Source organism: Melanaphis sacchari, unplaced genomic scaffold, assembly GCF_002803265.2.
Source record: "Melanaphis sacchari strain LSU unplaced genomic scaffold, SCAv2.0 Contig1335_pilon_pilon, whole genome shotgun sequence".
Taxonomy (NCBI): domain Eukaryota; kingdom Metazoa; phylum Arthropoda; class Insecta; order Hemiptera; family Aphididae; genus Melanaphis; species Melanaphis sacchari.
Genome location: NW_020270550.1, coordinates 2,962 through 20,591, shown reverse-complemented (window position 1 = coordinate 20,591; position 17,630 = coordinate 2,962). Strand labels below are relative to the sequence as shown.

At 31.2% G+C, this 17,630-nt stretch overlaps 1 protein-coding gene across 1 annotated transcript; it reads right to left on the bottom strand.

Moving 5' to 3' along the window:
- Window positions 1–7,523: 7,523 nt before the first annotated feature.
- Window positions 7,524–17,079, bottom strand: LOC112591393 (T-cell leukemia homeobox protein 3-like; the record flags this gene model as incomplete). Its single annotated transcript, XM_025335200.1, is given in 2 exon segments — window positions 7,524–8,749; window positions 16,842–17,079. Coding segments are annotated over 2 exon segments (485 nt in total), but the record flags the coding sequence as incomplete, so codon positions are not given.
- Window positions 17,080–17,630: the final 551 nt, after the last annotated feature.

Genomic DNA, 17,630 nt, shown 5'->3' with positions numbered 1-17,630 from the left:
ATCAGTAGTCAAAGTACCTATATTATATTTCATACGATGGAATAGTACGATATATACAAAAAGGTCAATATGAGACATCGTAATACGTATTATATTTACGTGAAACGTGTATAAATGTATAATATAATATTATTATCCGGTGTTCGACGCGTCTCGTATTCCAACTAATCGTACACTGCTACTGCCGTTGTGGGGGTGTAGTTCCATTGAGTTAACAATAATATAATAATACGAGTACATTATAGTATTATGTTATAATATTATAGTTAAGAAAAAAAAACCGTATCAGAACGAAAACAACGGGTGCGGCAACACAGCAGGTATATATATATAGGTATAAGGTGGTAGAACGATTTAATAGCTACCATGTTCGATCTTAGCTGCTGATCGTATAGCTGATTGCTGGTATATTATATAATATAATATATATTATTATACATATTTTTTTTTTAATACTTAGCGATCCCGTCTCGCACTTAATTTTTATAAACGAAAACAAAAACACGTCATATCTTTAGAAAACACAACAATTATATCGTATGGATTACCTACTTAATAACAACATAATCTTTATAGTATTATGTTATTATTATATCTGCTAAGTGCCCGTCTACAGACTACAGAGTACATAATAGAATATACACTAGGTATGAATTCGGACGGGGATTTGCAAATAATTTATTTCGGCTTGTAAGACTTAATTTTGCGGTCGATATTTTGTGTTTTATATTATGTACCTAATTATAATTATAATATAACTATAATATTATTGAACAATGAATAGCTGTTGATTCGGTACTATTATGAATACCATATCAATCATATTTTAAAATGTAATATACTTATAAATTCATATCAACAATTTTGGAAATAATAAATAAGAATTAATATTTAAAAAATATAAAATTGGATAAAAAGTATTAGACACCACAGTTATTATCTATAAACTAGAATATATGTATAAAATGTTAATAATGGTAAATTATTTCAGATTTAAAAAATGTTTATTTATTAGTTACCACGAATGGTAACTGAAAAATAAATACTCTGTAGAGCAAATTAAAGTGCCTACGTTTATATTATAAGCTACCACAGTGGATATTAATGTAGGTATATAGATTATTCGTCTATGTAAAAATACACACCTCGTAATCTATAAAAAAATTTGCGGAAATTGCGTATTTACATTTATTTATTTATTATTGATCATGAATATATACGATCTGAGATCTTTTGTATAATTAACAAATGAAAACAGGTATAAATTTAAATTACAAAGATAAAGGGAAAACATATCATTTATAATTACTATAATAATCTATAATTTAATAATAATTTATTCATCACAAATTTATAGTGCGAAATTGGGTTGCATTAATAATAACGATGCCCTTTACACTATTGCGTCTTCCATAATTTGACGTTTAACGTAAAATTCCAGTATTTTGGTTGGTTAAACGCTACAAATACATTTTTAATAAACTATGTATATTACCAGATATTACCGTAAATGTAGTCAAATATGTCGACGTGTTGTCACAGAAGTGGTCAAATGGTCATCGATTGTTGCTACTGATAAAATGATTAAAATGTTTTACTCACTCAAAGGTTTATTTACAAACTTTAATACATCCTAACCTTAATATTCACATCTACCCGTATACCAAATAACGGATAATGGACGATACGATAAATTGTCAAGGCGCCTTAAGCGAAGTGGATAGTTAACCACGTCTACCACGTGAAGATACTTCGCTGGTCACTGATTTTTTTATTTTATTACTTTCGAACTCTGATACCATCATATATAAACGTCGTGATTCGTAAGTACCTATACACTGCAGACACCAAGAGTCGGCTGTACGATTTTTTTTTCTTTTTACTGCCGGTCAATCTCTAATTCGTCGTCGCCCCTTCTCCAAAGCTATGTGTTATTTTTTCTTTACTTTTATTTTATCATTTTACGACGGCGTAGACGCCACGCAATGCCGTCGTAAAACTGTCGGCGCGCGCGGCTACCACTCTTTGGTTTCTATCATCTCTTTCTGTTCACCGCCGCCGCTACCTCTATTATAAGTGTATATCATAATATATAATACGGTTTATATAAACACACTCGTTATAAAATAAATGATAATATAATTTAGTGATAATGTGATGGTATTGTATCGTTTTATGTATATAATAATTAAATATATATATATACGGCGTGTTTGCATTGTTCACATGCACTTTTATACACGCGTGTACATAGTATTATATACTATTGTAATGGTGCAGTAAATGTACACTATAACTGCACGCGACCACCAAAGTACTTTTGTCTCGACCGGTCATATTTTGTAATATATTATGTTACGTTCAATGATTATAATATATTCTGATATTATTAAAAAATGGCTAGACACTCTAATGTATGCCTATTACGGTGATGGCAGACAACGATGTCACTAACTAATACATAAACAAAAATAATAATTTTCGTTATTGACCTGTATAAGTAATATAAATTATTGTATTAAGTTATAATATAAACGTTCAATTTTTTAATGAAGATGACTTCTCAAGAGATCTTGTTATAGGTAGTCAATAAAAATAATAATGATATTAATTATTTTTTCCACTGGAGACTTGTTACACGTTGGATCGTCAGAAAATAACAGTCTCCGCTAACTCCATGGTCAACTGAGTCCACCGACCGTGCGTAACACCGGCGGCATCGGATACATACCCATAGTATATATATATATATATGTGTATACTCATAGTTTATAATAATATAATATTTGACATAAGAAACGAGTAGGCACGGAATAATTAGAAGCAGAGAGAGCGGGTTTACAGAGTGCTCCAATGGTTTGCATGAAATGTAAATTGTATATGCGTACCTATATATTAGTCACGACGACGTATCCGTTTCCAAAGCATTTGAACGTCCTGTAAACGACCACTCTGTGTATAATACGATAATCCTATGGCATACAGTATATTATAATGTGATGGTTGGGTAAATCCGTCGTAGGTACTCGTATTATATACGGCTGTTGCAGCTCCCGTACGCGTGTAATCGTTCAAAGATAATGTATTATTCGCTCAGACCGCATCGAATGTCCTCGTCGTCGAAATATCGTGTTAAATATAAAATAATATTAAAATATTAATAACACTCGGTGGTGGTCGTTGTCGCGACGAATTATCGCGACGCCATACCTTGGCTGCCCGCCTGTCGAGCAAAGGATTAAAAATTCGAAGAATTAAAAAAAAAAAAACAAAAAAAACGTAAAACTAAATATACCCGGTTTAAGATTTAAGTCACCATAATATAATATTGTATATTATAATATTAAGTATGTATTTACGATATGCTCACTTACTACCGTGCATACGATTTTGTATACTTTTATGTATATTTATATAATAATATATGTACCTATATCTACTATATGTATTTATAGTTTGTGACGGATGACGATGATTTATCGATTCATCCGCGTTGCACCTTAGAACTAATCGAATATCATTCGATTCGTTAAACTATGATATTAGACTGTTTTTTTTTTTTTAAATATTTTGTCGTCGTTATTCAATCTCGTCCGTCGACGACAATCTGAGTTGTTATTTGACGAAATTTTTATATGTTTATATACTTAAACACGCTGCTGTTAACTCGACCGTTTATATTATAAGTTAATACGTCGCGCCATAGGTATTTACAAAAAAAATAATTTTAATATAAAAAAATTCTAGTTTTAAAAACGTATAACTGTGTTTGTGTCATTTATATAGTAGCTAGGTACCGGCTCAGTCGTCCTACAATACTAATGCGTTATACAAAATCATCCTGTTTTTATGTTCTACGGTTAGTCTTCTAAACTCTGGAAATAATTAAAAATAGTAAAAAGGTCTTGAGCAATTAATTAATGTCGTTGTGACTTAAAATACACTTAGTTTAGAATACAGTATTAAACTAATAAGTAATTATATCGTCCTGTTATTTTATTCTATTTGCATGAAAAGTATTTCAAATTATTTGGCTGTGTGTCAAAGAGACTTTAACGTTCGGCTACACTTGACGATAAGGACAGTATCGAAATATTATACTCGTATATACAAGAAAATAATTAAGTAGTAGTTAATATCTTATTATTATTTAATTTTAATTACCTATATTCTAAAACTAACATATATGATCTTTATAACAATTATTATTACCTATATGATAAAATATTAAAATTTGTAAGAATATATATTAAAGTATTTTTAATTGTTTATTAGAAAATATACAATACGAACTCAAGTGAACAATAAGAATAAGTCGTACAAGAAAAATGACACAGAAAATGTGAAGGAAAAAAGCTATCCAGTGATAGCATCATCTTTTGTTCATACATAAATATCTGTATATATGTGTATTTTTTAATTTTTTATTTTTTTTTTCTCTTTCTGTAGCTATTGTAGGCTATTATAATCAATAATTATTTATTAAGAAGGTCTCTACACCAATTTATTTTCAGCTGTCGTGAGAGATTTTCAGAGATTGTGTTATTAGCTAAATCAAATATCAGGAGGTTAGGATGTGAGGGAAGTCTGTTAAAAATTTTTTATAATACGTTTTAGGTATTTCATAAATAATTCTAATTTTTTAGATTTGAGTGAAGATCGAAATTGGAAATATAAGGAGATGAATTGATGATTGAGCATAGAATTTTATTTTGAAATGTTTAAATTTTGTTTAAATTGGATTTTTTGGCTTTATCCTAAAGTTGAAGGGCCATCATATATCCATATATTGGCTTAATTAAGGATTTGTAAATGGGCAGTTAGGTATTTAGTTAAGTATATCCATTAGATTTTAATGTTTTGAGCAATTGGAGATGTGCGTTTAAGATTAATTTTTTTATTCGTCTAAGTGTAGTGCCTAAGTGAGACACCATTCAAACGTTAATCCTTGATAATTAACTAAATGGGAGGATAAGATAGAGTTATCAGCTAAGGAGACTTCAAGACAGGGAGCAAAGCGAAGAGTGAGGGTAGTATATAGAGATTTAGTTTGGTTTACTTCAATTCGCCATTTATCGTACCAGCGAGACATTAGGAAAAGGTGATTTTAAAGATTTGGGAAGCAGTAACTGGTTCTTCGTGTATTGATATAGTTTCTTTGTCGTCCAAAACTCAGCTACAGTAGTAATTGGAGACTTTGTTTACTTAAAATCGAAATAATAAGACGATTGAAATATTTTTACTTTTGTAGAATGTTGTAAATAGTTATAACTTTTACCTTGATAATATACCATTACAAACATATTTAAATATTTACCGTCGAGATTGCAGATTGTACTGATAATTGCAAATAATAAACTATACGCTGGGTAAAATTTAACACCAAAAAATCGACCGAGTAAACAGTACACCGGTCAAAATAGATTTCCTGTAGGTTTTATAAAATTACACGTAAGTACTTGTGAATAATATTGAATTATAAATGTGTACATTGTCACATTGTATATTTCACCCACACAATATCAAACAAAAAATTGTATTATTTTATATTAATATATACATTATACATATATGTATTATATGTATATATATATATATAGTTTATTAAGCACAAATACAGTTATACAATATACATTTACATATATATGATATATTCATAGTACTCCAAGACGATAAAAATGTATAAATCAATATATATATATGCGCGACGGTCTTTTATAAAAAAAAAAGGTGGTTATATAACATTTACAACAATATTATAAATATGTAATAATAGTATCATAATATACTAATAAATGGCATATTCAGTATGACATGTATAGATACAGCACATACCTATATGTTTATAAATTATAATAATATAATAAAACATGACTAAAGCTATAATACCTATAATATATATATATATATATATATATATATACCTATTTAATAACTTTAAAACGAAAAACAAAACACTGCACCACCTCAAAAATAATATAATATGGCTGCATATATAAAATATTATTAACTCATGTCATCGATGATGATTATTATTACAAGTCATTAATATCTACGTATGTATAGGTATATAATAGTGTGTACTTAATGTATATTAATCAAGCGATATTACATAATATGTACTATATTATTACTATGACACGATAATAAAATAAAATATTACTTTATTATTATTTTGTAACATTTTTTTTTTTTATTATTATTATTATTATTACTCAAACGAAAAACATACAATGATCTGGTCCAATAGAAAATTACTAGTAATTAGTTATAACAATGTTGAAATGATAATTTTTTTTTCGTCCATTTATCGCGTATCTAAACTTATATCTATATACATATAAGTGTATGTATTTATCATTTATATACAAGGTTTATATTTATATTTACAGTGTAGAAATGCCTTAAAAACGAAAATGAAATTCATATAATAAATAAAACGAAACATGTAATATACCTATATAATATGCGTAATGCCTCTTTTACTCACTATGTATAATAACTATATAATAATATCTAACATTGCACTCGTAAAAATTACAAATAAAAGTTTACAATTTATATAAATAATAATATTATTACCTATTCATATAAATACAAAAAATTAGTATATAAAGTATCTTATATATCATGATAATGAGTGATACGTTTATGCGTCGTATTGTGTATATTTTAATTTCACGCGGCTACTTGAACAGAATAATTATTATTTCATTACGATATATTTGATATCATATGAGTTGAACAATTATCGATCTCATGTACACCAGCATATATAACAATATTATAATTTATTACTATCATTATTTTTACACGCGTCTGTCACAGCAAAATATAGGACGTTATTCGAATAAAATATTATCTAAATAACATTAAATTTGAATACCTAATTAAATAAATAAGTATTTTCCCATATCTTGTAAACGGAGTGCAGAGTGTCTTGAGATTGTTTTGAATATACCTAACTGTCTATAATACGTTGCACGTGCATTCGGTATCGGCGCTGGTCGCGTAACCTCTGTTAACGAGGTTATTAACTGTTGAAAAATCAATATTGAATTGCAGGCGCTTAGTTTCCTGAAATAAATGTAGTACTCGTATGTATTCTATTACAATTATTTATAACTTCTATGTTATAATTTATATATATTTGTTTGCACAAGCCAAAAATCTAAAATTCTCCCTAAATATGACTATATGTGGTGACTGAAATCTACTATATGACTCGAGGAGATGATGTTTTGATCTCTACGTAAAACTGTATTATATAAAATCATCGTTAAATTGTTTTTGAATCCCCTTAAATAGCCTATCTATCATGCAATCCTCCTTACTAATCACAAACAGTTTTCGCCGACAATATAGCTGATCAAAGTTTTTCAAACTTTTAAGATGCATGTGTATATTTATAATTATAACATATAAATACTACTACTACTACTACTGTATATTTTATATAGGTGTACACGAGAAACATCAAATAAAAATAAATATATGACATAAAATACAATATTTTAACGCTATATAAGTTTCAATAATGTTTAAATTAAAAATACACGAATATAATATAATATACTTATGATACAATGGCGTTGGCATTGTTTACACGAAAAGAAAACGATATAATATATAATTTCTACGTCATTACATTTATATGAAGACGATAAGCTATATGTCGTATATTACACAATGATGTTAATAATAATAAAATTAATCAATACGATGACTTAATGCAATATACCTACAATCACTGAATCACATATGTATTTGTGTGTAAATTAAATGTGTCAAAGGTATATTGTTTTGGTTTAGCGTCTTGTATGCGCAGATGACTGTACACAATTTACATATTACAATTTCTACGTACGAAAAAATTATTATTTTTTTCTCCATAATCTCTATGGGAACAGAAGGGTTTTTATTAGTTATTTAAATCTGTATTTTTTTCCGCCGTAATAGAAGAACGGATTATTTTACGTTTTTCGATACGATAATTATATCGGTATTTGTCCTAAAAACGCATTATGTTCCGATTTGCGGATCTCACGTTTAATATTTTTTTGTGCAATATACGACACATAATATTATTATAATTATCGCTAAAAAATGGCATAAAAATACGAATCTCTGTACACACGATATGCATATTAATATAATTAACACGTTAATATGTTATAAAATGACTAACAATTATTATTACTATCACACGCTTGTACACGTAAAATATTATTCGACATATAAAATATCTGTATTTGTTCAACCCAATATCGGTACGATCGTTGATATCGTCGGTACACACGCATTAGTAGCGCGCATCAGTACGTTAATATACGTATATACACACACAGACAGACACAGGTGGTACATTGATCTCATCAAGACATAATGATTTCGTTTAATATGAGTACGCGGAGCGTGCGGCGAGGACTTAGGAATGTGAGTACGCGTGATCGCGACGACGACGAAAAATATTGGCCGCCGCACGCGGTCCGAGGGCCCCGTTCAGCACATTGGCGAAGCGACCGGAGGCTGCGACAGGGCGAAGTGCCCGGGCGGCGGTTGGGGCGCCACCGGTGAACCGCCGACGCCGCCGGGCCCGCCGCCGCCGGGCGACATGGCGGCCGGGGACCAGGCCTGCAGGCCCTGCAGCGCGCCCAGACGTACGCCGCCGTCCCGGTCGTCCATCATGGACTGCATCATTTTCGTGGCCATCTGCCTCTGAGCTTCCCGTTCCTCCATCATGTGACGTCTGCGAACAGGTAAGAAAAAATTAAAAACGAGTCACCACACGTCGTTCACCGCAAGGGCGTACGCTTTGCACCATCGATGCACAATTTGTTTTACGATATTATACAAGTCACGGCGTAGAAATAACAAATTTTGTTATTATTTTATTAAATTACTAGTAGGTACCTATGCGTGGTATAGGGCCACCAAATATATATATTATATAATAAGTATAATACCGCAATAACTGTTTTTTGTTTTTGGTCCGAGTCTAAGTTTATCCACCGAGCGAGATGATTTGCGTTGAGAATTTTTATTTTTATCACGCGTTGAACGAATTCTGATTTCCGGCTAGCGAGTACCTACATATTATTAAGTACCTATATACTCATAACGATATCGTAACACAAAAACACGGTTATAATGGTGATATTATATTAAACAAACGTGATATAGCTATTGGTATACAGTGTGTATAGCGTTCACGCGGTTAGAGGTATAACTGTTATACGAGTAAAAAATCGGTATACAATCTATTTTACATAAATAATCGTAATGCTGTGGTAAAGTGCACTGCGTATGAATAATCGAAAACCGTATACGAGCTCCGAAATGTAGAAAATCGTGATTTTCAGTATTGCCGAGTGGTTGGGTCCACTCTGTATAGTGTATAATGTACCTATATATTATTATATACATAATGAACGATTTTTCTATTTTAGCCGTTTCGTCGACAAACTGATGACACAACTGACAGCCGTGAAAATCGCTATCCGCACTATTGGGCTATAACGCGCCGTGTACATATTATATTATATTATAGTGTTTGCGCGAAAAGGGGAGCGTATAATCGCATGTGTGTGAATGTGCCAAAGTTGACAGTTTAAAAGCCAGTCTGAATAATTTAGCTGATTTTAAAATGCAGTTTAAGCGGATTTCTGTAACGGTCCGCGGGGCGCAGGACATGCCGCCGCTTTGGATCTGATAAAATATTAAACGCATTTGGCCGCAATCCGTAGAAATGTAAGATTTCCGCATCCGGAGTATTTCTATACGTTATATACTTTTATTAAATTTATTTAAGTGTTTATTGGACTCTTGAATGAGTTATATTGTACAACGATCTTATATATGACGCATAAAGCTCAGTACTCATAGTCGACGACTTGTTACACTTTTCATGACATCAATTTTATTATGTACAGGTAAAAGTGTACCTAACAAAACAGAATATATGTTATCCATTATACAATTGTTCTTAACTTCGAATAGTTCTTACTATTTATTAAAGTTCATTAAATAAAATTTAAAAAAAAATTATCTCTATTTATAATTAAATAATATTATTTTAACAACATTTTAAAAATAGTACCGGTGATATGTACAAGTCATTTAATGTATAAATGATAATACAAATAATTGTAAACAAAATAAATTCAAAATTATATTATTTATACTTAGGTACCTACTTACAACTATCATATCATAAATACAATCGAAGCCGAACTAACGTACGTAAACACATAAATTAAAATCCTACACTCGTAATAAAATATAACTTATAAGTTATAAGAACAACTATCCACGCGCGTATCTCTCTCACTCTCTCGTCTCCTCGATAGTCGATACGCGCGTATAATATTACGTGCGGGGTATCCTTGCGATTTAATTTCCATATACGTTTGCATGTAGGTACGTTTTTCGCACATCCCGTAAATATTCGATTTAGTCATTCTTTTTATTAAACAACAGACACCGCCATGTTAAACGGAGGAAAGACGAAAAAAAAATATCTTTTGATATTATACGACCGGCGTGGCGTAGGCGTCGGCGGCATGTTAGTATATTATGTAGGTACAAGCACGAACGGAAACGTCCGTTCATACACAAATCTCACATTTCAAAATGAAGCTTACTATTGAGTGGTATAATATATTATACTATCGTCGTTATAGTAATAAACGTTGATCATTTCATATTATTAGGTAAGTGCGGAAATCCGGGTTCGTTCACACAAACACTACTGCACAATAATAATTATTGTACTGCGCCCTACTGCGAGTGTTTCAATATTGCGACATTAATTCATTGCAAAAAAATATTTAAAAAAACATTAATTTTGAGATAATAATAGTGTTTAATGGTCACATTTTGGTTGACAGACAACAGGTAACATTATTCGTGGTTTGAATGATTAAAAAAAAAAAAGGAAAAAACATCAATCATTTTGTAATATTAATAATTTTGTGAATTTATTAAGAATTTATACTTTAAAAAAAGTTGTTATTGTACCTAAAATATATGATGACAGATAAAACTCTGATAACAATTAAGTTGTATTTAAGAAGTCGATGGGATTTATTAAAAAATAATTCAATGAGTGGATTTAAAATTGATAGAAAATCGTAAATTTATAAAATATGCGTGAATGTTAATAAATTCTTTTCTTAATAATACAATACTATATATTATTGATGCTAAGTATTGAGATTTAGTCGTTTATTGTTTTCTCAGTCTAATATGATAATCATATATATATATATATTTAACGTTTAAATTGGGTATTGACGTATTGTACAATGTACCTAATATGTAAGTACGTTAAAATGTTAAATTGTGACTTACGAAAATTCATAACCACTACCTAACTGTACGTATTTATAGATTCCTTTAAGTCGTGTCATATATAAATACGCTTTTAGCACACTGTCGTTTTCTGTCGAGTAAAGTTTTACTTCAGTAAATACTGTTAAAGTTTCAAACGAGACGTACGTTATTGTTTAATAAATTATTAAATATTTACATTATATATACATACAGGTTTTGTATATTACTATAAATTCAGATGACGGCGATTATATACGTATTATTATTATTATTATTAACTCGGGTTTAAGAGAATTTTCGGTTTCACGGTGAAAACGACATCATCATTGTAATAATAATATATTATATGCATGCATATCTAACGTGTTATAATACCGCGGTAGCGCGCGTGGTAGTAATAATTACGGTAAGTACTTCTCAGAAACACTTTATAATACAACCCCGTTAGGCATTATTATTCTTATTAGTAGTTATTACAGCAGCAATAACTATCCCTCTTCACGTGCAAGCGATTTAATTAAATAAGTAAACGCGTAGGTAAATAAATTAATATTATGTAGGTACTCTTTCGTTTTGCGGTCAAGTTAAATCATTATCATAAGGATTGCGAGAGAATTTATTTTACCTTAAATATAATTAACTAAAATATTATATTTTTAGTTATAACTTACAACTATTACTTCCAACTTCGCGGTGAAGTCTTTTAAAACATGACATGTTAACGCAAATTAATTGTCGAACGATACAAAAAATGTACTTACGTATACCTAGTTGTATAATCACACGACATGATAGGACCTACTTTAAACGGCATACTTACGCATATTGTAAGCAATTATAATTATTGTATGTACATACTTAATCACGTCAACTATTATCATTAAATTATCTATCGCATTAACGCGAAATGTACAGATTATTGCAGAATATAAATAAAACAATTATGACGGAATCTGTGCGTGCAGTCACGTCTCCAAAACGAAATCAACGTCCTAGCGGTAGGTTTCGATAATTGTTTTTCGATCATTGCCATTATGCGTACTCGCACGACCATCGAACGACTTGCTATTATCGTTCATTACACTTAAAACAATAATAATCGCCCACCGTCGTCCATCTACTATTATATAGTCTACAAACCTCGCGTGCAGCCTACCCGGACGTAAGTTGTACCAGCTATAGGTGCCTATACGTACCGATGGACGTGCCTACGTCATATTATATAATCTAATGCCGAACACGCTCAGTCCTAGTACAAAAACAACCACTAATCCGTCACTGTACGTTTTATTTATGACACTATAATATTATTATCGTGTTATATTTCGTTGAGATCTCAGTCGTCGGGTTACGTTCGGGAAATCACGTGGACGTGTTCGTCGCGTCGCGTCGTTTTAATGTGCATTTACATTAGGCATATCATCATCATACGCGCGTTTCCGGTGAATGCCTTAATTTCAACGCGTCCTTAATCCGTCAGCGGTCTCGCTCTGGGCTGCGCGACGAGATCGGACGGTGCGAGCGAGAAAAAATTAAAAAATAACGTCGCTGCCGCCGACGCCGCACTGCTACGGCGGTGTGGTGCGGCGGGAAGCGGTCCGGTGGCGCTGCGTCGGATTTCGTCGTCCCGTCGTGTGGCGCCTCCGTCCGCGCTTATCGCACGCACGTCTCGCCACTGTCGGCCCTTTTTTAGTTCCGTCTTTATTGAGAAACGAAAAAAAAACAAAAAAAAAACAGGTTCGACTCCTCCCGACACCACTGCGCGTACCGTATACGCCGCGCGTACACGGGCACAGGTAGGTACGCGCGTGCTATGTATATTTATAACGATTGCATCGTAAATTATTAATAATTGTTTACCTTTTTTTTTTTTTTTTTTTTTTAACGAATAATAACGTTTGTTTGTACTACTCGGGCACTGAGGGCAATAACGCGTAGCTGTTTCACCGGCCGTCGTGTAGTAACGGGTAATGACGACGACGATACGCGATCGTACATGTGAGGGGGTTGTGCGAGTGATGCAAACGAGATGACCGCGGCAAATCCAACACGTCGTTTCACCGCGAAATAAACAAAAAACCATTTCAGGATTTTGAAAATCAATATTGGGCGGTATCGATACCTCATAAAAATATTATGACAGTGTCTAGCTGACGAAACGATATTCCTGATATACGTAATAATAATATTGTGCTCGGATCAGTGGTGCGTTTTTAGAGGTTTCTATAAATGTGGGACAGAACTCTTTAAGAACTTTAAAAACACCTCTCCTACCCACTCACCCATTAATGGAGATAGAATAAAGCGATCAAATTTCTGCAAAACGGTCGTTATCGATTGATGTTTTTTTTTTGCAGTTATCCGAATATGATTTCATTAATATATTTGAAAACAATAAAAATAATATTACTAAACGTTTAACAACCAACAGTTTTCATCCATCGCCTAAAGTTGTAATACTCGGCAAACAAAATCTATAGTTTTTACGTTTCGACGATATAACATCATCATCGATCATCATCAGTATATTATTATTAACGATCTCTTCAAACGACAGACACGTCACAATTCGATCTTAGAGGGATCGCCTTAAGCTCCGTACTGCAGAAGCGAAAGACTTGACACCATTCGCGCACAATCGATGATAACAAAAAAAAAGCTAGACACGAGATCGCCGATTTCCTCTCGCTTATACGCCACCACTGTTGTAGTGTTACAGTCGTCGTCGTCGTCGTCGTCGTCAGAGCGGTAGTTTTTTTTATTACACCACTGCAAATACAGAAACGACGACTGCCGTATAAGAAAATGGTGGGCGAGCGCGCGCGCGCTTGCTCGAGGGAGGCAAAACAAACAAACACATCCATTTGTCTGTTTACTCTTGTACGGCGGTGGCGGCGGTAGTAAAAACTGTGGTAAATGTACATTCACAATATTATATTATATGTATTATTATAAGTATTTACTTGCGCGGTGTCCTACAGTATAGTAATAATATACAAGTGTGTCTGTATAATATTATATGTATATAACACGTATATACCTATATCAAAACGCTGCGTGTTTGTGCGTGCGTTTGTACGTAAATATATTATGTGTATTTTAGTAGGTAGTATATAACTAAAAAATATAAGTAATATGTACGTACATACAGCCATAATAATATTGGAGGTATATAAACACAAGCGCAGGACAACTGGTTCGCCCGTGTTATCCACTGGGGGCGCCACCGATTACACGGAATATGCATTAACTGCGTCGGCTCGGATAACACGTGTAATTAAAAAAAAAAAAAAAAAAAACAAACAGAAAATAAAGAAAGAAGAAGTAGAAATGGTATATTAAAACCACTTAATAGTGGCCCGAAAAGGTGACAGGAATTTTAAAAGCTTCTAATGGACTTGGTTGTTTTTTTTTTAATTCTCGTTTTACCTCTCCCGTCGTCGTTTTTATCGCGTTTGTCGCCGAATGAATTATATTATAACGTTTTGTTTGGCGCGGGGCCGACCGATTTGTCACAATAATAATAATATATGCATAATATAACTATATACCTATATTTTACCCGAACGTAATAATAATACTATTATACAGTTAATTTCTTCGTCGTCATTAAAATCAAACGAACGACATAATATTAAATTATGTCATTGAAAAACCATATTTTATTACGAGGATAGATATTATATCATACACACATATTTTTTCGCATCGTGTTTCGTTCAACCCATGTTAAAAAAAATTTTAAAAATTTAATTTAACGAGTAAAAATAATAAACAATTTTTGTTTTCGCCACCATCATGCATTGTATGAGTGCATACGACCGTCACGGCAACAATAGTTGTTATATTATTATATTATAAAATATAGTATACACATCAGACGTGATAATAGTTTATTTTTTTTTTTCATACGATGATGTAGTGTACTATATACACGTATAACATAATGCTATTATAGTAAGGACTGTCGATCGAACGCGTTTATTTATTATAACATCAAAAAAGGGTCGTTGACAGTGCAAACAGTACACGGGGAGAATTAACATCATAATGTCATTATTATTATTATTATTTTACGCGCGTGGACGTGGAAACGATAAACTGATCTCGTATTTATCAGTGCGAGTAATACGCGCGTACGTGTACTTTTAAGTCGTCCATATCTACATAAATATATTACAATATAAAAAGAACGCTTTTCAATGCCGCCGTTTCGATTTTATAACATATGTACGTTTTACGAGCCGTAATGGATCTATATATTATTATTTTAAGTGTATAATGGAGTTATTAATGAACGACAAATTATTGTTTTATATCGTATATCCTTAATTACGTATTATACAGATAAAGTCGGCGTTTAACTACTTTTGATCTCATGGCGCCGAAATTTTTACCCAGTGAACATATAATATAATATATGTGTACCTACCAATATTTAAAAATAAACGTACCAAGTCAACGCCCTGTATTCATGGCGTTATAGATCGGTGCGGAAATTTATTATTCTATTTATTGTTGGTGATTTTTTCCTTTTTTTTTTTACACATGCGTACATTGTTGTAAAAATGACACGTGATTTGAAACATATATTATATTGTTTGGGTTAATCGTTACAGTGTATAGTAATTAATATTAGGTACGTATATTATTTGATCGAAGTAAGTTATAAATATATTAATTCATATTGATTTGTTTGTGTACAGGGCAACATTCCGTGTTTCCCGTTTCTTTATTACAAACTACTTAATACAGGAAAAATAAAATTCACGGTGAGTTGCTTTATACTTATAATACTTCTTTAACCGTCCGAAAATTTGTATGCACATAATATTTAACAGTGTATTCCATTTTAATGACAATACTGATTATTAGTAGTTTATATAACTAATTTTCGAGATTTTCGAGTAGGCAATTTAAATTAATTTTATCATTGTATGTCTAGCTATAATAACTACAAAGTATTATACATATTCTAAAGAAAAAATATCGTATTTATCGTAATTTACTATTTTTTATCATACCGATTTTTTTATAGTTATTAAGAGCATTCTAAATTTTTGATTCTCTATAATTGATAGAAAAAGAATTTTCTAAAAATATAAATATTAACATTGAGTATCTGTAGAGTGTAAAATATTTTGTGTTGACAAAGACTGAAATTGTGATCTATTAAATTATTCATATTATGTATAAAGAAAAAAGTAATCTGTTTAATATTTTATATCGATACATTATATTCATAGGAAAGTATATTCTGTTTTCAAACATATCGTATGATAATAAAAAATATACAGACATTGCAGTCGTTAAAAAATTGAAAAGTTGTAACAACCGAAAAAAAATAAATATTTAAATCTCTAAATGAATATTGCCGTGACCACAGTCAAACTTGAATATCAGAAAAATATATTAGACACGTTTGTTAAGACCGATCATAATATTATAATATCATGTAATGATTGTTATGGAATGATTAACAAAGACAATTCAAAACTTTTTTTTACCTCCATTTGGTGCGTCTGTTTTGGAACCATGTTTTGACCTGCGCATCGGTCATCTTAAGCGCTTTTGCTAAGGCTGCGCGATCGACAGATGACAGGTATCTGTGCTTGTTGAACTTCTCTTCGAGCTGTGATATCTGACTGCGGGTGAACGACGTACGCGGCTTTTTCCTCTTGGGTGGCGTCCGGTTTTGATACGGATGTCCAATGCGCCGAGTACCCAGAAGTCCACCTGCACAACCTATGACATACAAAAGTTTACAATATAGATACATTTTTTTTTATATAGGTACGTATTATTTAAACATGGTCATATTTCATTTTATTTTGTATTATTACAATAGAGACTAAAATAAAGAAAATATAGCGTGTTTAATATTTAATTAAACAGCAATGACATTATTTTAAAACAATATAGAGTTAGAAAATAAAATAAAATATAGTGTTTAAAAACCTAAATTCAGTCAAATAATTTATCAATTTCAATCATGTATGGTAACTATTAATAAAAATAGCTTATTTACTTGATATTCATAAAAAATGTTTGGCTTATACACTTTAATATCACTGTAAAATGATTGTATTTCGCATTTTTAAATTTTATGAATATGCAGAATGGAAATTAATTGATAAAATGTAAATTATTCATTATTTAAAATTTAGGAATTAAAGAAAAAAAATAGTTAAGCTGGTCTCATAAAAAAATAATAAAGTATATAAATATTGATTATTATCGATGAATTACTGTTAGAAACACAGATAATTAAAAATAAAAAAATAATATGATTGAGA